This window comes from Eschrichtius robustus, chromosome 6 (genome assembly GCF_028021215.1).
Source record: "Eschrichtius robustus isolate mEscRob2 chromosome 6, mEscRob2.pri, whole genome shotgun sequence".
Lineage (NCBI taxonomy): Eukaryota > Metazoa > Chordata > Mammalia > Artiodactyla > Eschrichtiidae > Eschrichtius > Eschrichtius robustus.
In genome coordinates, this window is record NC_090829.1 from 12,824,494 (window position 1) to 12,847,428 (window position 22,935).

Genomic DNA, 22,935 nt, shown 5'->3' on the forward strand with positions numbered 1-22,935 from the left:
TTAATAGGTGAGATATTAAGTATTTGGCCCATTTGTGTTATTATCTAGCAGCACTTTCTTAAAATGCAGTCTACGGCCTGTCCCAGAGTCACTTAGGATGCTTGTGTAAAAATACAAATTCCGGGCTTCCCTGGTGGCACAGTGGTTAAGAATCCGCCTGCCAATTCAGGGTACATGGGTTCGAGCCCTGGTCCAGGAAGATCCCACATGCCGTGGAGCAACTAAGCCCGTGTGCCACAACTACTGAGCCTGCGCTCTAGAGCCCGCAAGCCACAACTCCTGAGCCCGCGTGCCACAACTACTGAAGCCCACATGCCTAGAGCCCGTGCTCTGCAACAAGAGAAACCACCTCAATGAGAAGCCCATGCACCGCAACGAAGAGTAGCCCCTGCTTGCGGAAACTAGAGAACGCCCGTGCGCAGTAACGAAGACCCAACACAGCCAAAACAGAAAATAAATAAATAAATAAATTTATTTTAAAAAATACAGATTCCCTGGTCCTCTCCTAATTTACTGAATCAGAGTCTCTGTTGATACAGCCCACGAATATGCATTTTAAACAAGCAACTTGAATGTATCTGATATATGCAAAATTTTGAGGTCCACTGGAAGGATGTCTCAGAACCTTAGTTAAAGGAGATGTAGAGTGTGAGGGAGCTGCATCTTAAGATGTCGGCCCAGGGAATTAATCAGGGGCAGCGTGTTCATTTTAAAATGAAGTAGTAGGGCAGAACAATTTTTCAAGCTCCTTCCAGCCCTGAAATCCTGAGATTGTTTTGCCCTTTGTGTATGCTCTGAACATTGCAGTCTCACTGTATTCAGGCTCTGAGAAGGCTCTCCTCTGTCTTTTAAACTGGATGTAAGTGCTTCTATTGATGACTTAAAAAACACGGATTAATTTTTAAAATCAAATCCTTTTAGGTTTTAAAACTTTTTAATGTCAATTAAAGATGGAGTTCAGACACTGTATTTGAGTTGCTCTTCATTTCTTCAAGGTCTTGGTGTTTCAAAGTCAATCTGATGTTGGCTAACTTGGATGGCAGAAGGAGGCAAGACCATTAATCCATCAAATGGCACATTTTGGGTTACAGATTTTTGAAACCTTAGAAGTTAACATCAAGGCTTTTATTGCAACTTTTGAGGGGTGATATTAGTAAAGGAAAGCATTTTCTGTCAGCAGTGTAGATTTAGGGCAATATTAATATTGGTTCAAATTTAAGTCAATACCCTTTTCATTAGAGTTGCCTTAGCAATAAAAGTCATCATTAAATATTCCTCAAAGTCAAGGAAACAGAATGAGCCTACAGATATTGTAATAAGAACTTCTTAAACCAAGGTGTGACATTTCATCCAAAACATTTGATTTTTACTTTGATGATGGCTTGGCAAAAGAAATAAATGCTTTTCGTATTGCTGAATTAAAATCAGACTGCTTCACAAAAAATTGTTTCTTTTTTATATGAAATTTGTTGTGTCTTAATTTGTGAGTGACTTGACTACCTTAATTAAATCCTAAGAAAATCTACAGAGTGTTTATTAAAGAACAAAGTAAATACAAAACAAATAGTTTTTCTTGCAGATAAACATGCAGAATGAAAACTGTAGGGGGAGTAACTTGAGGAGGATAAGACCCAGCTATCCAATTAATTTGATCTTTTGACATTCTGTCCTCTTGTGAATAGAACATGTCCCTTGCTTAACGCTAAGAACTAGTACATTTCTTCTTCTTATGGTTCTACCTGAGAAGGGGGTGTTTGTGTACCCTCTTTTGACATTTCACTTTGAGGCCTAGTATTGAAGGCCCTATTCCTTTTTTTTCCCCCAATAGTCTAAGTATATATTTCTTTAGTCACAAGAAATGTGCACACACTTAACATCAATGCAGGAAACAGATAAGCAACCTCTACTCACTACTTGAGGGGGGAGCATAAGGAGGTGATAGTCAGACTAACCATGAATGTCACCCAGGGAGTGTGCTCGTCTATGGCAAGACGACTCACAGGGAAAGTAATTCTGCTCACTCACAAGGAAAACAATACTGAAGCTGATACAAATGTGGTAGGAATTTGTATTTCTTTAACTAATATAGTTTTAAAATGACCGTAGGAAATGAAAAGAAGCATTGAGGTTTGGAGACAAATTCCTGAAAGAAATGTTATTTGAACATACAAATTTCTCCAAATTTCAGTATTATTGAGGCAGACAATTACATCACAAAGGCCATTTTCATAAGGGTGACTGTACTTATGTATGACCTTCCTAAAGTAGGAAACATTGGGTTGAAGCTGTTAACTTCATTGATATTTCTTTAAGGCAAGCTTTTCTTTTTCTTTTTTTCTTTTCATTTCTTTCTTCCCTCCCTCCTCCTTCCTTCCTCCCTCCCTTCCAACCTTCCTTCCTTCCTTCCAACCTTCCTTCCTCCCTCCCTCCCTCCTTCCCCCTTTTCCTTTTTTCCTTCCTTCCTTCCTTCTTTTTCTCCCTCCTTCCTGCTTTCTTGGCTTTCTTTCTGTCACTTCTTATCTCAAACTATTCAGGAAGGGGATGGCAACATGTAGATAATTATCTTTTTGCCACTGAAGTTGTTTTATCATATTCTGAGAATCTAAATGGGATATTGAAAGGAGATCTTGTTTTGTTATTAAAAATTTTTTTTCTTTTTTGTGTGAGAGAAAAGTTTGCTAGAGTCCTCTTGGGTAGAAAAGGAAATCTGGGTTTGGAAAAATACATACATTTACAGCTCACCTTTCATCTGAAGGACTTTTCAATGTCTACTTCACAGGATGCTATAATAATCTGATGTCAAAAAATGTTCTGTGCAACTTCTCGAAACATTATGACACTACAACTTGTATGATCCAACAGAATTTTGATAAACTCTAGGATTAAAAAGAGAGGCTATAAAGGCAGGTTTGGAGAATGAGAAGGAAATGTGGGTCTTTTTGACAAGGAGTCAAATATTCAATTCATTCCTTAAACTTTGATCGCCTTGGCCCAGAAAATCCAGCCAGATATCGAGTTTGAGTGAGGGTGCGAGTTGTTTAATATGCCACTTTTGACTCGTCATGCCCTGTGTAGAAGGAGAGAAAATGCTAGGCAAATATTTGTACATTGCACTGAAGGGAAATAAAAATGCATTACACATGAGTTAGTCAGTTGACCTGATGTTGTTCAATTAGAAGTTATTTTTCTTTGATTGTTTCATTGCCGATGAGTGCTTTTCCTTTGCATCTAATGATGATGACTCTGTCAGGAATAGTCTGCGTAGCTTAATGTTTGGCTCTGATGCTCCTTATGGGCGGAGCAAGTACCTCTTCTCTTTGTGGGCCTGTGTTGTTGGCATCCTCCAAAGACCAAACACAGTCGCAGTTAACCCGTCCTTTTCTTCAGAGGAAAGCCTTTTGAATTGTCTCTAATTTTTCAGCGTTTTAAGGTAAAAGGGATAAGGTGTAGCAGTTCTCTAAGAGAATTTAACACTTCGTGTCTTCATTTCTATGGTAGTTTACATACATTAATATCAGCATAATCAGAAAGGGTCTTGTATCAGACACTGCCAGGCAATTTTAGGTGTTTGTCATTTGTGATCTGGATTAGTTTTTGGCACCAAGTGTTATTCCTTAACTGAACAGCAGTGAGTAGTAGGACAGAGACTGCTAATGCTTAAATGATGTGTGTGGGCCCTGCAGGAATCAGCAGGTGCTGTATTCCTGAGAGTTGCTGTAGTTAAATAGAGAAGAGGAGAGAGAGGCCATCTCCAGGATGCAAGAGTCAGGGCTTGACAAACTGAAAAGAATCGATACTCCAGCACCAGCACCATATGCACAATGTAAGCACCAAAACATCACCACTTGATACTAAATTAACTTCACTAATTTGAATTTTATTGGCTCTGTGTTTTTAATTTGTATACATGTTAGGGTTCTATAGTTATATAAAACTCCAAGCATAAGGAGAATTATTCCTAGTTTTATGCAAGTACATATAAATATGTAATGTAATATAATAAAGACAATTTTTAGGTAGAATTTAGGTAATGTAATAAAAGTTAAGGCCCTTTAGAAGGATTTTGTTCTTGTGTGGTGTCAAAGATAAACACAGCCGGACAATAGTTAAAGCACTGAAAACAGAGTTTCTTCAGTAACCACTGACAGGAGGGGAAAGAGCTGAGCTCCACTGTGCTGTGTGCAAAGTAATTGGGTGAATTAAAGGGAGAGGGAGGGAGTGGGGGGCAGGGGAGGCAATGCAGGCAGGGGGCCTGAGCAGAGTCAGGGGACTGACATATTGCAGAAAGTGGGAAGGGGGTTGGTTCCTGTGAAACCACCTGGGTTTGCTAACTGGCACTTATTGAAGTTGGGCTCCTGCTCTCCCCAGAGAGCAGGGGACAGGGGCTCCATCTTGAGGTATGGCTGGAATAGTCAGTTCCTTCGGCAGCCTTGAGTTTTCTCAAGCAGTCACTTTAAGGGGGACGAGGGTCATCCTAGGGATGTGACCTTGAGCTGTTAGAAATATGTTAGCATTTGTTCAAGGCTTTATAGGCGAAAGTGGATGCCTGGTTGAGAAGAGGGCTCAGGAGGCTGGCAGCGTTTGGTCAGGAGAGGGTCTGTGCAGCGATAGTTCCCAAGCGCCAGTGCGACCCCACTGTGCTGTTATTAACAATGGCCGCTGTGCGTCAGCCCTTGTTAAGAGAGATTGATTTTAAATTCCTAACTGAAGGAAAATACGAAAAATTATGCTATTTTGTTTCAGGGCCGAGATCTGGACTATAAAATTCAGGAATATAAAGAAGCTGGAAAAACCTTTCCAGAGAGTCAAATAATAGAATGGTTTATCCAGCTGTTGCTGGGAGTTGACTACATGCATGAAAGGTATGTTCATTTGTTACTGAAGGACAGTGTTTTTTTAACAGTCACATCTGAACTTGAAAAATGAAATTTGGGAGGTAGAATTGAAAGGAAGCAAGTCCAAAGGTAAATGACTGTAGTTAAACATCGATGATATGTTTTTCCATAGGAAACTGTCGAATGATTAGAGGATTTATTTGATTACCTTTTTTGTTGTTGTTCTAGAAATCAAACTGGCCTTAAATACAAGACAGAAACTTGTATTAAACACATTCCTCTATATCTGATCCTATCCTGTGAGCCACAAGCAATTCTCAGATACCTTTAGCTTGCTATGAATTTATTACATCTTCCAGCAGGCTTGAGCTGTGAATACCCTAGCATGCTGCAGATAGACGGCGGGGTTATTTTGGAGTGTGTCAGTGCACATCTAGCTGTGCTCACATTCCAAGATGAGCTAAAGGAATTGAGGCAGAAGATATAAGTGTTCAGACCAGTCAGTTTTGACATTAAATATCTGATAAAGGAGGTCAAAGTATGCTTATGGTTCAGTTGTTTATAATTTGCCTTTGCAATCTCAGCCTCAAAAATGTGTTTTAAAACTTTTTACTATTTTTTTCACAGGTCAAAAGCAAGATGTTTTAGATGTTAAATGTTTTATAGGCTCATAACATGATATGAATGCATTTGAAAAGATGAACATACATAGACAAATAAAAGTAGATGCTGTGAGGGGTCCATGTTAGCTTTCAACTTAGGATGGGGCAGAACATAACATTCTTCTTGAACAAAAGTGGGAGTTTGTAGGGGACACCAACGCCTGGCTGTCCATGAATGTCAAATAGCTTAAATGTGTCATCTGTGCTTTCTGATGGCATAAAAAGTAATCCGATTATTCTGTGCTTCGCTGTGTATCTTCTGAAACACATGCTTGATGAGACAGACAGCCACTGACTTATTGACAACTCACAATAATCTTTTGAATGGTGTCAAACTATCCTAAGAGACAATGATAAAAGAATATCAAATAATCTTTTAAAAAACTACCAAAGCTGCTGAATATAAGACTTCTGTGTGCATACAGTTACATTCGTATTCCTTTTATTTTCTCTACTATTCCTTGGCATATTTGTTAACTTAGACACAAGGAAAACAACACATATAAAGATGCCAACTTTGGTGTTCAGTGTGTAAAATATAAAACTGAAATCTGGTTGATTTAGGAACCCAAACATTTTTTGATACATTTTGGGTCTGCTTAGTAATAGTTAAAATAAATGAGTTAAAAATAATCCCTCAAGGGACTTCCCTGGTGGCACACTGGTTAAGAATCCACCTGCCAATGCAGGGGACATGGGTTTGAGCACTGGTCTGGGAAGATCCCACATGCTGCAGAACAGCTGAGCCCACGTGCTGCAACTACTGAAGCCCTTGTGCCTAGAGCCCATGCTCTACAACAAGAGAAGCCACCACAATGAGAAGCCCGCGCACCACAATGAAGAGTAGCCCCCGCTCGCCGCAACTAGAGAAAGCCCACGTGCAGCAACAAAGGCCTAACGCAGCCAAAAAATAAATTAATTTAAAAAAAAGAAAAAAGTGTTTAAAAAAATCCTTCAAAGAGAGGATTTAAATTTGTTTTGAATCCTTCACCATTCAAAGAAAGTCATTAAATAGGGTTAAATGTTTCGGTATTTGTGGATCTGTGGATCTGAAATACCACCCTTTGTGATTCAGATAACAAATGATGATGCTTCTTTCATTATGTTATTATTATTATTTTTAAAATAAACTTATTTACTTATTTTTGGCTGCGTTGGGTCTTCCTTGCTGCCTGCAGTCTTTCTCTAGTTTGCGGCGATCGGGGGCTCCTCTTCATTGCGGTGCGGGGGTTTCTCATTGCAGTGGCTTCTCATTGTGGAGCACAGGCTCTAGGCACACAGGCTTCAGTAGTTGTGGCAGGCGTGCTTCAGTAGTTGTGGCACGCGGGCTCAGTAGTTGTGGCTCACGGGCTCTAGAACACAGGTTCAGTAGTTGTGGTACACGGGCTTAGTTGCTCCACGGCATGTGGGATCTTCCTGGACCAGGGCTTGAACCTGTGTCCCCTGCATTGGCAGGCAGGTTCTTCACCACTGCGCCACCAGGGAAGTCCCTCATTATGTTATTGTAACCAATTATTGTAAAGTTTTTCTCTATAGATGGAGAAATTTCAATTTTATATTTAAGTTCATTCATTCATTTATTAAATAGCGTTAAGTTAAAATAAAGCCTAACCTCGAAGAGCTGTTAGTAAACTAACAGAGATAAAACATGTCCCCCAATAACTGTAAACCGTATAGCATGGTGGATATACAGAGTTCATGGTCTCTACTGCATGTGGCTTATGGCCTTGGGCGATCTGCTTAACCTTTCTGAGCCTTCGTTTCCTCATCTATAAAATAGAGATCATAATGGGACTCTCCTTGCTTACTTTATAGGGCTGTGGGGAATATGCTTTGAGATACTACACACTTAGAAAGTTTGCAAATTGTCAAGCCCTGTGTAAGTGTTATTGTTTGTGGTTGTAATTCAATATAGAATGAGGGCCTAGCCACCAGAAGGGGTTAAAAATCTCTGACAATAACGAGTATTGGCAAGGAGGTGGAGCTATTGGAATTCTCTTACATTGCTGTTAGGGTGTGAATTGGTATAACTACTTGGGAAAAATGTTTGGTAGTATTGATACCTCCAAAGCCAAACATTTATTTATTTAGTTAGTTAGTTAGTTAGTTATTTAGTTATTTAACATCTGTATTGGAGTATAATTGCTTTACAATTGTGTGTTAGTTTCTGCTTTATAACAAAGTGAATCAGTTATACATATACATATGTTCCCATATCTCTTCCCTCTTGCATCGCCCTCCCTCCCACACCTCTAAGTAGTCACAAAGCACAGAGCTGATCTCCCTGTGCTATGCGGTTGCTTCCCACTAGCTATCTATTTTACGTTTGGTAGTGTATATATGTCCATGCCACTCTCTCACTTTGTCACAGCTTACCCTTCCCCCTCCCCATATCCTCAAGTCTGTTCTCTAGTAGGTCTGTGTCTTTATTCCCGTCTTGCCATTAGGTTCTTCATGACCTTTTTTTTTTTTCCCTTAGATTCCATACATATGTGTTAGCATACAGTATTTGTTGTTCTCTTTCTGACTTACTTCACTCTGTATGACAGACTCTAACTCCATCCACCTCACTACAAATAACTCCATTTCATTTCTTTTTATGGCTGAGTAATATTCCATTGTATATATGTGCCACATCTTCTTTATCCATTCATACGATGATGGACATTTAGGTTGCTTCCATGTCCTGGCTATTGTAAATAGAGCTGCAATGAACATTTTGGTACATGACTCTTTTTGAATTATGGTTTTCTCAGGGTATATGCCCAGTAGTGGGATTGCTGGGTCGTATGGTAGTTCTATTTTTAGTTTTTTAAGGAACCTCCATAGTGTTCTCCATAGTGGCTGTATCAATTTACATTCCCACCAACAGTGCAAGCAGAACAGAACAGAACTTTTCTCCACACCCTCTCCAGCATTTATTTTTTCTAGATTTTCTGATGATGGCCATTCTGACCGGTGTGAGATGATATCTCATTGTAGTTTTGAGTTGCATTTCTCTAATGATTAATAATGTTGAGCATTCTTTCATGTGTTTGTTGGCAATCAGTATGTCTTCAATGGAGAAATGTCTATGTAGGTCTTCTGCCCGTTTTTGGATTGGGTTGTTTGTTTTTTTGTTATTGAGCTGCATGAGCTACTTGTAAATCTTGGAGATTAATCCTTTGTCAGTTGCTTCATTTGCAAATATTTTCTCCCATTCTGAGGGTTGTCTTTTGGTCTTGTTTATGGTTTCCTTTGCTGTGCAAAAGCTGTTAAGTTTCATTAGGTCCCATTTGTTTATTTTTGTTTTTATTTCCATTTCTCCAGGAGCTGGGTCAAAAAGGATTTTGCTGTGATTTATGTCATAGAGTGTTCTGCCTATGTTTTCCTCTAAGAGTTTGATTGTGTCTGGCCTTACATTTAGGTCTTTAATCCATTTTGAGTTTATTTTTGTGTATGGTGTTAGGGAGTGTTCTAATTTAATACTTTTACATGTACCTGTCCAGTTTTCCCAACACCACTTATTGAAGAAGTTGTCTTTTCTCCACTGTATATGATTGTCTCCTTTATCAAAGATAAGGTGACCATATGTGTGTGGGTTTATCTCTGGGCTTTCTATCCAGTTCCATTGACCTATGTTTCTGTTTTTGTGCCAGTACCAAACTGTCTTGATTACTGTAGCTTTGTAGTATAGTCTGAAGTCAGGGAGCCTGATTCCTCCAGCTTCATTTTTCGTTCTCAAGATTGCTTTGGCTATTCAGGGTCTTTTGTGTTTCCATACAAATTGTGACATTTTTTGTTCTAGTTCTGTGAAAAATGCCAGTGGTAGTTTGATAGGGATTGCATTGAATCTGTAGATTGCTTTGGGCAGTAGAATCATTTTCGCAATGTTGATTCTTCCAATCCAAGAACATGGTATATCTTTCCATCTATTTGTATCATCTTTAATTTCTTTCATCAGTGTCTTATAATTTTCTGCATACAGGTCTTTTGTCTCCTTAGGTAGGTTTATTCCTAGATATTTTATTCTTTTTGTTGCAATGGTAAATGGGAGTGTTTTCTTAATTTCACTTTCAGATTTTTCATCATTAGTGTATAGGAATGCAAGAGATTTCTGGGCATTAATTTTGTATCCTGCTACTTTACCAAATTCATTGATTAGCTCTAGTAGTTTTCTGGTGACATCTTTAGGATTCTCTATGTATAGTATCATGTCATCTGCAAACAGTGACAGCTTTACTTCTTCTTTTCCAATTTGGATTCCTTTTATTTCTTTTTCTTCTCTGATTGCTGTGGCTAACACTTCTAAAACTATGTTGAATAATAGTGGTGAGAGTGGGCATCCTTGTCTTTTTCCTGATCTTAGTGGAAATGGTTTCGGTTTTTCACCATTGAGGACAATGTTGGCTGTGGGTTTGTCATATATGGCCTTTATTATGTTGAGGAAAGTTCCCTCTATGCCTACTTTCTGCAGGGCTTTTATCATAAATGGATGTTGAATTTTGTTGAAAGTTTTCTCTGCATCTATTGAGATGATCATATGGTATTTCTCCTTCAATTTGTTAATATGTTGTATCACGTTGATTGATTTGCGTATATTGAAGAATCCTTGCATTCCTTGGATAAACCCCACTTGATCATGGTGTATGATCCTTTTAATGTGCTGTTGGATTCTGTTTGCTAGTATTTTGTTGAAGATTTTTGCATCTATGTTCATCAGTGATATTGGCATGTAGTTTTCTTTCTTTGTGACATCTTTGTCTGGTTTTGGTATCAAGGTGATGGTGGCCTCGTAGAATGAGCTGGTGAGTGTTACTCCCTCTGCAATATTTTGGAAGAGTTTGAGAAGGATAAGTGTTAGCTCTTCTCTAAATGTTTGATAGAATTCGCCTGTGAAGCCATCTGGTCCTGGGCTTTTGTTTGTTGGAAGGTTTTTAATCACAGTTTCAATTTCAGTGCTTGTGATTGGTCTGTTCATATTTTCTGTTTCTTCCTGGTTCAGTCTCGGCAGGTTGTGCATTTCTAAGAATTTGTTCATTTCTTCCAGGTTGTCCATTTTATTGGCATAGAGTTGCTTGTAGTAATCTCTCATGATCTTTTGTATTTCTGCAGTGTCAGTTGTTACTTCTTTTTCGTTTCTAATTCTATTGATTTGAGTCTTCTCCCTTTTTTTCTTGATGAGTCTGGCTAATGGTTTATCAATTTTGTTTATCTTCTCAAAGAACCACCTTTTAGTTTTATTGATCTTTGCTATTGTTCCCCTCATTTCTTTTTCATTTATTTCTGATCTGATCTTTATGATTTCTTTCCTTCTGCTAACTTTGGGTTTTTTTTTTTGTTCTTCTTTCTCTAATTGCTTTAGGTGCACGGTTAGGTTGTTTATTCAAGATGTTTCCTGTTTTCTTGAGTTAGGCTTGTATTGCTATATACTTCCCTCTTAGAACTGCTTTTGCTGCATCCCATAGGTTTTGGGTCGTCGTGTCTACATTGTCATTTGTTTCTAGGTATTTTTTGATTTCCCCTTTGATTTCTTCAGTGCTCACTTTGTTATTAAGTAGTGTATTGTGTAGCTTCCATGTGTTTGTATTTTTTACAGATCTTTTCCTGTAATTGATATATAGTCTCATAGTGTTGTGGTCGGAAAAGATACTTGATACGATTTCAATTTTCTTAAATTTACCAAGGCTTGATTTGTGACCCAAGATATGATCTATCCTGGAGAATGTTCCATGAGCACTTGACAAAAATGTGTATTCTGTTGTTTTTGGGTGGAATGTCCTATAAATATCAATTAAGTCCATCTTTTTTAATGTATCATTTAAAGCTTGTGTTTCCTTATTTATTTTCATTTTGGATGATCTGTCCATTGGTGAAAGTGTGGTGTTAAAGTCCCCCACTATGACTGTGTTACTGTCGATTTCCCCTTTTATGGCTGTTAGTATTTGCCTTATGTATTGAGGTGCTCCTATGTTGGGTGCATAAATATTTACAATTGTTATATCTTCTTCTTGAATCAATCCCTTTGATCATTATATAGTGTCCTTCTTTGTCTCTTGTGATAGTCTTTATTTTAAAGTCTATTTTGTCTCATATGAGAATTGCTACTCCAGCGTTCTTTTGATTTCCATTTGCATGGAATATCTTTTTCCATCCCCTCACTTTCAGTCTGTATGTGTCCCTAGGTCTGAAGTGGGTCTCTTGTAGACAGCATATATATGGGTCTTGTTGTTGTATCCATTCATCCAGTCTGTGTCTTTTGGTGGGAGCATTTAATACATTTACATTTAAGGTAATTATCGATATGTATGTTCCTATTCCCATTTTCTTAAATGGTTTGGGTTTGTTGTGGTAAGTGTTTTCCTTCTCTTGTGTTTCCTGCCTAGAGAAGTTCCTTTAGCATTTGTTGTAAAGCTGGTTTGGTGGTGCTGAACTCTCTTAGCTTTTGCTTGTCTGTAAAGGTTTTAATTTCTCCATCAAATCTGAATGAGATCCTTGCTGGGTAGAGTAATCTTGGTTGTAGGTTTTTCTCCTTCATCACTTTAAATATGTTCTGCCACTCCCTTCTGGCTTGCAGAGTTGCTGCTGAAATATCAGCTGTTAACCTTATGGGGATTCCCTTGTGTGTTATTTGTTGTTTTTCCCTTGCTGCTTTTAATATGTTTTCTTTATATTTAATTTTTGATAGTTTGATTAATATGTGTCTTGGCGTGTTTCTCCTTGGATTTATCCTGTATGGGACTCTCTGTGCTTCCAGGACTTGATTAACTATTTCCTTTCCCATATTAGGGAAGTTTTCAACTATAATCTCTTCAAATATTTTCTCAGTCCTTTTATTTTTCTCTTCTTCTTCTGGGACCCCTATAATTCGAATGTTGGTGCGTTTAATGTTGTCCCAGAGGTCTCTGAGACTGTCCTCAGTTCTTTTCATTCTTTTTTCTTTATCCTGCTCTGTACTAGTTATTTCCACCATTTTATCTTCCAGGTCACTTATCCGTTCTTCTGCCTCAGTTATTCTGCTATTGATCCCATCTAGAGTATGTTTAATTTCATTTATTGTGTTTTTCATCATTGCTTGGTTTCTCTTTAGTTCTTCTACGTCCTTGTTAAATGTTTCCTGCATTTTGTCTATTCTATTTCCAAGATTTTGGATCATCCTTACTATCATTATTCTGAATTCTTTTTCAGGTAGACTACCTATTTCCTCTTCATTTGTTAAGTCTGGTGTGCTTTGACCCTTCTCCTTCATCTGCTGTGTGTTTTTCTGTTGTCTCATTTTGCTTATCTTACTGTGTTTGGGGTCTCCTTTTCACAGACTGCAGGTTTGTAGTTCCCGTTGTTTTTGGTATCTGTCCCCAGTGGCTAAGGTTGGTTCAGTGGGTTGTGTAGGCTTCCTGGTGTAGGGAACTAGTGCCTGAGCTCTGGTGGATGAGGCTGGATCTTGTCTTTCTGGTGGGCACATCCACGTCTGGTGGTGTATTTTGGGGTGTCTGTGGCCTTATTATGATTTTAGGCAGCCTCTCTGCTAATGGATGGGGCTGTGTTCCTGTCTTGCTAGTTGTTTGGCATAGGGTGTCCAGCACTATAGCTTGGTGGTCGTTGAGTGAAGCTGGGTCTTGGTGTTGAGATGGAGATCTCTGGGAGATTTTCATCGTTTGGTATTACGTGGAGCTGGGAGGTCTCTTGTGGACCCATGTCCTGAAGTTGGCTCTCCCACCTCAGAGGCACAGCCCTGATGCCTGGCTGGAGCACCAAGAGCCTTTCATCCACATGTCTCAGAATAAAAGGGAGAAAAAATAGAAAGAAAAAAAGAAAGAGGATAAAATAAAATAAAGATAAAATAAAATAAAGTTATTAAAATAAAAAAATAAAAAATAATTATTAAGAAAAAAAGAAAAAAAAATTTTTAAGTAAAACAAACAAACAAACAAAAAAACCCCCCAAAAAACGGATGGACAGAACCCTAGGACAAATGGTGAAAGCAAAGCTATACAGACAAAATCTCACACAGAAGCGTACACATACACACTCTCAAAAAGAGGAAAAGGGGAAAAAATAATATATCTTGCTCCCAAAGTCCACCTCCTTAATTTGGGATGATTCGTTGTCTATTCAGGTATCCCACAGATGCAGGTACATCAGGTTGTTTGTGGACCTTTAATCCTCTGCTTCTGAGGCTGCTGGGAGAAATTTCCCTTTCTCTTCTTTGTTCGCACAGCTCCTGCGTTTCAGCTTTGGATTTGGACCCGCCTCTGCATGTAGGTCGCCTGAGGGTGTCTGTTCTTTGCTCAGACAGGCCGGGGTTAAAGGAGCAGCTGATTAGGGGGCTCTGGGCGGGGGGAGGGAGGGGTACGGATGCGGGGCGAGCCTGCGGCAGCAGAGGCCGGCATGACGTTGCAGCAGCCTGAGGCGCGCCGTGCGTTCTCCCGGGGAAGTTGTCCCTGGATCACGGGAGCCTGGCCGTGGCGGGCTGCACAGGCTCCCGGGAGGGGCGGTGTGGATAGTGACCTGTGCTTGCACACAGGCTTCTTGGTGGCGGCAGCAGCAGCCTTAGCATTTCATGCCCGTCTCTGGGGTCTGCGCTGATAGCCGCGGCTCGTGCCCGTCTCTGGAGCTTGTTTAGGCGGCGCTCTGAATCCCCTCTCCTTGCGCGCCACGAAACAAAGAGGCAAGAAAAAGTCTTTTGCCTCTTCGGCAGCTGCAGACTTTTTCCCGGGCTCCCTCCCAGCTAGCTGTGGTGCACTAGCCCCTTCAGGCTGTGTTCATGCTGCCAACCCCAGTCCTCTCCCTGCGATCTGACCTCTGAAGCCCGAGCCTCAGCTCCCAGCCCCCGCCCGCCCCGGCGGGTGAGCAGACAAGCCTCTCGGGCTGGTGAGTGCTGGTCGGCACCGCTCCTCTGTGCAGGAATCTCTCTGCTTTGCCCTCCGCACCCCTGTTGCTGCGCTCTCCTCCATGGCTCAGAAGCTTCCCCCCTCTGCCACCCGCAGTTTCTGCCCACGAAGGGGCTTCCTAGTGTGTGGAAACCTTTCCTCCTTCTCAGCTCCCTCCCACTGGTGCAGGTCCCGTCCCTATTCTTTTGTCTCTGTTGTTTCTTTTTTCTTTTGCCCTACCCAGGTACGTGGGGAGTTTCTTGCCTTTTGGGAGGTCTGACATCTTCTGCCAGCGTTCAGTGGGTGTTCTATAGGAGCAGTTCCACGTGTAGATGTATTTCTGATGTATCTGTGTTGAGGAAGGTGATCTCCACGTCTTACTCTTCCGCCATCTTCTCCTCCCCAGCCAAACGTTTAAATACCTTATGACCCAGTAATTCTATTTGTGAGGTGAAATATGAGTACCTATATCCAACAAAAGACATGTACAAAAATAACCATAGAAGCCTTATTTGTAATAGCCAAAACACAGAAAAATGTCCATTTACAGTAGAATTGTTAAATAAATTATGGTATAGTCATACAATGGGGTACTCTGCAATAAAAAAGAACACATGATTGATATGCACAATCTGATGAATCTCAGAGATGTGATGTTGGGTGAGGAAAACAGACACAAAAGAGTGGGTACTATATGGCTCCGTTTGTATGACGTTCAAAAACAGGCAAAACCAATGTCGGGTGAATCAGAATAGAGGTTATGTTTGGAAGGGAATTTCGACTGGAAGGGGAACAAAGAAACCTCCTGGGATGCTGGAAATGTTATACATCTTGATCTGGGTGGAGGATTACAAGTGTGATGTGTATGTAAAAGTTCATCAAGCCTAAGATTTATATACTTTAATGTAAATTATACTCTTAATTTAAAACAGGTGATAAGAGTGCCAAGAAAAGTACAATTTAAGTGCTATAGGACAGCGGTCCCCAATCTTTTTGGCACCAGGGACTGGTTTTGTGGAAGACAGTTTTTCCACGGACCAGGGGTGGGTGGGGGTGGTGGGGATGGTTCGGGCGGTAATGCGAGCGATGGTGAGCGGCAGATGAAGCTTCACTCGCTCACCTGCCGCTCACCTCCTGCTGTGCGGCCCAGTTCCTAACAGGCCACAGGTCAGTACTGGTCCACGGCCCGGGGGTTGGGGATCCCTGCTATAGGAGCTCAGAAGAGGGAGTAATGCTTTTACTTGGGAGAATCAATGAAGGCTTCTTGGAAGGAGTGATATTTGAACCACGGTGCATTTTGAATATGGTAGAAGATGGGTCAGAACTTTCCAGTTAGGGAACAGAGTGAGCAAAGTCACAGAGCTGGGAAAACATCGTACTTTTAGGGTAAATGATGAGTGGTCCCATCAGAAAGGCTCTTGGAGTACATGAATGGAGCTGTGAGTCAAGGTAGATCAGATTGTACATCAGACTGTAGATCTGATCAAATTAGATCAGATTGTAGAGGGCTTTGTTTTGTAGCATAGACATTGATACCACAGAAACCTTCTGAATGGAGCTGTAGTGTGACCAGAACTTCAGGAGGATTAGATGATAAATTATAGGGGGGAGAGAGGGGGACTTGGGTTATCAACCTGGAACCTTTATAATATCTATGCCTGAGGTTGTAAGACCTGAGCCAAGGTGACAGCACTGGGCAGCGTGGAAGGGTGAGGGTGAATTCGACAAGCTGAAATGACCAAACTTGACATTAAGCAGGTTGTGAGGCATGCTAGGAGAAGGTCAAAGATGAACCTGTTCATCAGCTGAGGGTGAGCAAGAAGTTGGAAAGACAGGTTTGAAGCAATAGTGCTGAGTTTAATTATAAATATTCTTAGTGGAATATGGAGAGAAAGAGATACAGAGGGAGGAGAAGAAGGAGGTGGAGGAGGAGGAGACAGAGGGAGGGAAAGCAGAGGAAGGGGAAGGGCAAGGAGAAGGAGAAAAAAACGTTAGAAGTGAGGGCCTAGATCTTGGGGAAAGAGAAAAACTTGTCATTGTGCATGTGATGGTTAATTTATGTCAATCTGAGTGAGCCATGAGTTGTTCTTGTAGCATATGGCATGGACACTTATAAATAATAATGTATAAAGCTAAGAGTATTCACAGTTCACTCAAAGCTACCTTGAGACTGTAGCACTAAAACTCCTTCCTCATGCTGTGTTAACACAAAACCCCAACCTCGGTGACTTAGGACAGTCATTTCTTGCTTTTGTTGCATATTGGCTGCAGATCAGCTGCAAGTCTTCCCATACCACTGCCTACTCTGAAGGAGCAGCTCTTGTCTGGGACATGCTTTCTCCTGGAAGAGGGAAAAGCAAGAGATTTATGGGAAACACTCAATGGTTCTTAAAATTCTGCTCAGACATGACAGTTGCCTGGTCTGTTTGCATGCTATTGACCCAAGCAAGTCACATGACCAAGCCCAGTGGAGGTGCCTCTTCCTGCCAAGGCAGACACCTGCTGCCAGGCACAAGAGGTGCAAATATTTGGAAACAAGAATACAGCCTACCACAATGCTTCCCTCAGCTTTCTACTTAAATCTGTCAAACTATAACCAATAAAATAGATCTGTCTATGAAACATTATTCCAGCCTTTTCCTCTTATGGTCTAGAGCAGGGGTCCCCAATCCCTGGGCCATGGACCTGTACTTGTCTGTGGCCTGTTAGGAACCGGGCCACACAGCAGGAAGTGAGTGGCGGGCGAGCGAGCAAAGCTTCATCTGCCGCTCCCCATCTCTCCCCATCGCTCACATTACTGCCAGAACAATTACCCTCCTCTTCCGTGGAAAAATTGTCTTCCACAAAACCGGTCCCTGGTGCCAAAAAGGTTGGGGACCGCTGGTCTAGAGTATATATTCAAATGCATTTTGAAAATTACATAGACTGCTTACAAATGAGTTAGGAAATTACTTTGGAAAAAAAGAAGAAGATGGATTTGGCTCTTCTGTTGCAAATTTCCTTGCAAAGTTTTTTAGTGCATGTGGTGGTTAATTTTATGTGTCAATTTGAGTGGGCCGTGAGTTGCCCACATTAAATATTGCTTCTGGGTGTGTCTGTGAGGGTGTTTCCAGATGGGATTGTAACAGGGAAGAGCCAATTTTGACTCCATGTTGGATCTGTTTCTTTGACTTCAGCCTTTGCTTTTTGTTGCTTTTGTTACTGTGATCACACATAATGGCCTGCCTCAGGAACACTACCCATGTGTGAATGGCTGCAAGAAAGAAGAAATTACACATCCCCTCCCTGAGGCTGGCCATTCCAGGAGATGTTTTGCAAGGCCGTTGGCCCTTTTTACTTCCTCCCTGCCTCTCCCTCTCTGTTCTGCCTTTTTACTTTACTTCCCTCTCTAATTCTATAAAAGAAACTGGCATCCAGACCCTGATAAGATAGTGTTCTGAGAGGACCCTAGTCTGCCATCTTCTCAGTCTGCTGGCTTTCCGAATAAAGTCGCTAGTCCTTACCTCAATACCTCATCTCCTGATTTATTTGCCTGTTGGCAGTGAGCGGAGCGAGCTTGGCCTCGGTAACAGGATTAACATTTGGATCGGTGGACTCTGTAGATTGCCCCCTCCAGTGTGGTTGGACACATCCATCCCTTGAAGGTCTGAATAAAACAAAAGGCAGAGGAAGGAGGAATTTGCCCCCTTTTTCCTGCCTCACTGGGGAGCTGGGATGTCTCATCCCATCTTCTTCTGCCCTTGGACTGAAGGACCTAGATCATTGACTCACCTGGTCTCAGGTCTTCAGACTAGGACTGAATTACACCACCAGTTTTCCTGGGTCTTCAGCTTGCAGACAGCAGATCTTGGGACTTCTCAGCCTCCATAATTTCTTGAGCCAGTTCCTTATAATAAATCTCCATTGTGTCTATATCCATATCTGTATCTTCTATTGGTTCTGTTTCTCTGGAGAACCCTGACTAATACAGTGTAGCAGCAGAGGAGATAAAGAAGACCCTGGAAAAACTAAGAAGGATGAAGTTACAGAAGAAATGAAGATTTTGTTTACTCCTTTGGAGCTTTCCTGTACTTATTTTAATTTGGTTTATTTATACATTTGTAATATTCTAAATCTATGGCATATGGCATACACACTTATAAATAATGTGTTAAAAGCTGAGAATTTTCACAGTTCACTGAAAGCTGTCTTGAGAATGTAGCTCTAAGACTCCTTCCTCCCCCCCTGGGCCTGAACCTCTGGCAAGTAGACAGAGTTAAGTTTGTTAAAGCTGTTTGTGTCCAGAGGCTTGTCACCAAGTCCCCCAAGCCTCCATAAACTGGGCCATTATTTGAGTGACTCAGAGCCTTTCTTCTTTTTGGTCCAATTAATTAGCTAATCTTTGAAATGTTGTCTCTGGATGCCACAGCAGAACTGGGCATGAGGGAACTTCTTGGGGGCAGAGACAAGAAGGCTCTGGGGGCAAAAAAGCCTCCTCCTTTTTTGCCCCCAGTGCTAACATAGAAAGCACAAAACAAAAAAACACCCCCCCCCCCCAACTCACTTCTGTTGAAGGGGTTCTGTTCAATTAGCCTAGATTTTTTAACATGAAGCACAGAGCAGCTTCTCTGCAGGGATCTCATTTGCTGGTGTTCTTGGTGCTTTCACAGTGGAGGAGAGAACAGGGCTGGGACACTTTCCCTAAGATGAGTGCCTTGTCACCTAGCAACCCACACCTTTCCCCAGCCACTTGGTGAGGTATTGTGTTAGAATGGCTAAACATTTCCCAAAAGGTGGTATGAGGAATTCATTTTTAACGTAGTGAGGCTCCCAGGGAAAGGACCTACTAAATGTGACAGGGAATGGAGGTGTGCTCTCTCAGGTCTGGAGATGGAAAAGCAGAGAGAAATTGTGTCTGTGGTGTTGTGGAAGATTCCTGCTTTCTCCTGGTTCCCACTTCTTGGGATGTCCTGAGGTCACTTTTTCAAGGAGACCCCACTCCAGTACCAGGTATCGGCAACTCCTACTGTGTAGCTACGTTTGAGAAGGACCTGGCATCACCCCTGGCTTATAGCACAGAGGGCTTATCATGGTCCTGGGGGCCCAGGACACCAATGAGGAAGTCAGGCAGGAGCCGCTTCAGAGTCTAGGATGAAGGCCACATGGCAGAGACCAGCAACAGGAGCTGCCTGGGCTGTGCATCACCACGGAGCCATTGCTCATGCCAGCACCTTTGGCAAGAAGAGTCTGCAGGCCACCCTGAGACCCTGCTGGATAAATACAGACCTGTGGGGAGGGAGCTGAGGTTTCAGAAACTATTCAGATAAGGGTTTAAGGGGAAATGAAGGTTAAACTGTCCATACCGTCTCCACAGTCCTACTCTGGCTCAGGGCCTGAGAAACACTTGCTGTGGCTGCCTCCACAGACCTCACTCTGCTGTGGTCCTGGAGGCTGAGGGTTTGGACAATGGCCTGATGGGGAGTTGTAGGCAGGAACTCGACCATGTGTTTGACCACCACTATCATCCATTCTTAATCAGGACACTTAACTCTCTTGGGCATCATGAAAATAGAAATTATGGGGACATAGGTGGAGAGCTACTTGAGCTTTTTAGAAGAAAGATTTTATGTCAACTGTCTATATTGCTAGTCACCTTGTTATTTCTTGGACTTGATTTCTAAATACTTCAAAGGAAAGGATATTAACAAAGCACATGAAAAAACTTTCTTTCTGGAACCATTTTTGCTTACTGTAGCCACAAAGTCAAATTATACTTAAAAATTTTACCAGGTAGCTTGATATCTGGTCTGTTGCATATATTTTATTGTTCTATTACCACAGCACCAGCCAATTACTTCCCATAATTGCTTTCTAACATACAGTTTGCCTTGTTCTTAAAATACCTAGTGGTGATTTACTTATTTACATATTTATATATGTGGGGGCTGTTGATGTATTATATCTATAACTCATCTTCTACTTGCCTAGTCTAAGTATCAATATTATTTTTCAATACTTGAACTGAATATTTTTCACTAACCATTATTCCAATTTCTAAATCTTTTTTTCTGCTGCATCTTATCTGCTTTCAAACATATCTAATGAATTCTTAATTTTAATTATATTTGTTTCAATTCTAGAATTTCCATTCAGTTCTTTTAAAAAATTGTTTATAGAATCTAGTTTTCTCATTGTGTCATTTAGTTCCTTAAACATATCATAGTTACTTTAAAATCCTTGTCCAATAGTTCCAGTAGGTGGATCACATATGGATTTGTTTCTTTTTGTTTGTTTTGTTTTTGGTCATTTGGTCTTGTCTCTTGGCATGCCTGTAGTTTTTGAGTGAATGTTGGACAATATATGTAAAATAGTGTAGAGATATTGGATGAGATTATCTTCCTCTGGAGAGGATTTGATTTTTTTTGCTGGCTGGTAGTAGATGCAGATCACCTTGATCCAATTAGGACTGAGATAGTTTAAGGCTAGGTTTGTGAGGGTTGGTCTATTTCCAGTTTGCCTTTATTTCCAGTGTTCAGGGTTTTCAGCTGAAGGCTTTAGTTATTTACCAAGACTCCTCCTCAGCTTTGTGAATCTACTGAAAACTCTGCTTAGTTTTTTACCTCTTAGCAGCTGCTTTCTCCTGAATGTCTTGCCCCTGAGCAGCTTAGGATTCAGCAAATGCCTCAGAATAAAATCTATTCACAATGTCAGACTTACTTCTCTTTTGTTCCCTTTTCTCTGGAAAATTTGCCCCTCGAGTCCTGGCTGCCTTTTGTATCTCTGAACTACAGTTTTTGTTTTCCAACCTCAGTGAAACTGCTGCAAGCTCTGGGCCACGAAACTCTGCTTCTGCCAAATGCCTGAGAGGAAAACACAGTGGGAAGTGCTTGCTCATCTCAGTGCATCTCTTTTCTTTTAGGTTCTGGCCCCTCAAGTGCTGCCTGCCTTTGTTCGCCTTGACTGATCTCTGATATCTTCAAAGAGCTGTTAAAAAATTTACCCAAATTTTACATTGTTTAAATTTTGCAGTGGTCTCGATACAACTGTGGAAGATGGGCGATTTAGTGTGATATAAGCTTACTTCATCATAGTTGGAAGCTGAGGTCTTAATCTTGAGTTTTTTATTTCAATGGTCACATTTTCCCCTGAGATATTCTATTTGGTTGTTTCTCAAATCAGCATCATCTTTTTTTGATAATATTCTGTTTCTATCTCGTGTTTTCTATTCTTTATTATTTTAATCATTTGAAATATACTTATTTTATAGTTTATATCCTATTAAGTTATCTGAAATTCTCAGGGATTTATTTATTTATTTATTTTATTGGAGTAAAATTGCTTTACAATGTTGTGTTAGTTTCTGCTGTACAACGAAGTGAATCAGCTATATGTATACCTATATCCCCTCCCTCTTGGACCTCCTCCCTCTTGGACCTCCCTCCCACCCCCCCATGCCACTCATCTAGGACGTCACAGAGCACTGAGCTGAGCTCCCTGTGCTCTACAGCAGGTTCCCCCTAGTTATCTGTTTTACACATGGTAGTGTATTTATGTCAAACCTAATCTCCCAATTCATCCCACCCTCCCCTACCCCACTTTGTCCACATGTTCGTTCTCTACATCTACATCTCTATTCCTGCCCTACAAATAGGTTCCTCTATATTATTTTCTAGATTCCACATATATGCATCAATATACGATATTTATTTTTCTCTTTCTGGATTACTTCACTCTGTATGACAGACTCTAGGTCCATCCACATCTCTACAAATGACCCAATTTTGTTCCTTTTTATGGCTGAGTAATGTTCCATATGTATATATGTACCACAGCCTCTTTATCCATTCACCTATTGTTGGACATTTAGGTTGTTTCCATGTCCTGGCTATTGTAAATAGTGCTGCAATGAACATTGGGGTACATGTCTCTTTTTGAATTATGGTTTTCTCAGGGTATATGCCCAGTAGTGGGATTGCTGGGTCATATGGTAGTTCTATTTTTAGTTTTTTAAGGAACCTCCATACTGTTCTCCATAGTGGCTGTATCAATTTACATTCCCACCAACAGTGCAAAAGGGTTCCTGTTTCTCCACACCCTCTCCAGCATTTATTGTTTGTAGATTTTTTGTTGATGGCCATTCTGACAAGTGTGAGGTGATACCTCATAATTTTGATTTGCATTTCTCTAATAATTAGTGATGTTGAGCAGCTTTTCATGTGCCTCTTGGCCATCTGTATGTCTTCTTTGGTAAAATGTCTATTTAGGTCTTCTGCCCATTTTTTAATTGGATTGTTTGTTTTTTTGACATTGAGCTCCATGAGCTGTTTGTATATTTTGGAGATTAATCCTTTGTCCGTTGCTTCATTTGCAAATATTTTCTCCCATTCTGAGGGTTGTCTTTTCATCTTGTATATGGTTTCCCTTGCTCTGCAAAAGCTTTTAAGTTTAATTAGGTCCCATTTGTTTATTTTTGTTTTTATTTCCATTACTGTAGGAGGTGGATCAAAAAAGATCTTGCTGTGGTTTATGTCAAAGTGTGTTTTCCTCTCAGAGTTTTATAGTGTCTGGTCTTATATTTAGGTCTTTAATCCATTTGGAGTTTATTTTTGT

The 22,935-nt window shown here is 40.7% G+C and overlaps 1 protein-coding gene across 1 annotated transcript in view; it reads left to right on the forward strand.

The window, feature by feature from the left end:
* NEK11 (NIMA related kinase 11) overlaps nt 1-22,935 on the forward strand; it is a 275,201-nt gene that overhangs the window by 63,475 nt on the left and 188,791 nt on the right. The window contains 1 exon segment of the mRNA XM_068545910.1: nt 4,744-4,862. Coding sequence (XP_068402011.1) covers nt 4,744-4,862 — 119 coding nt within the window.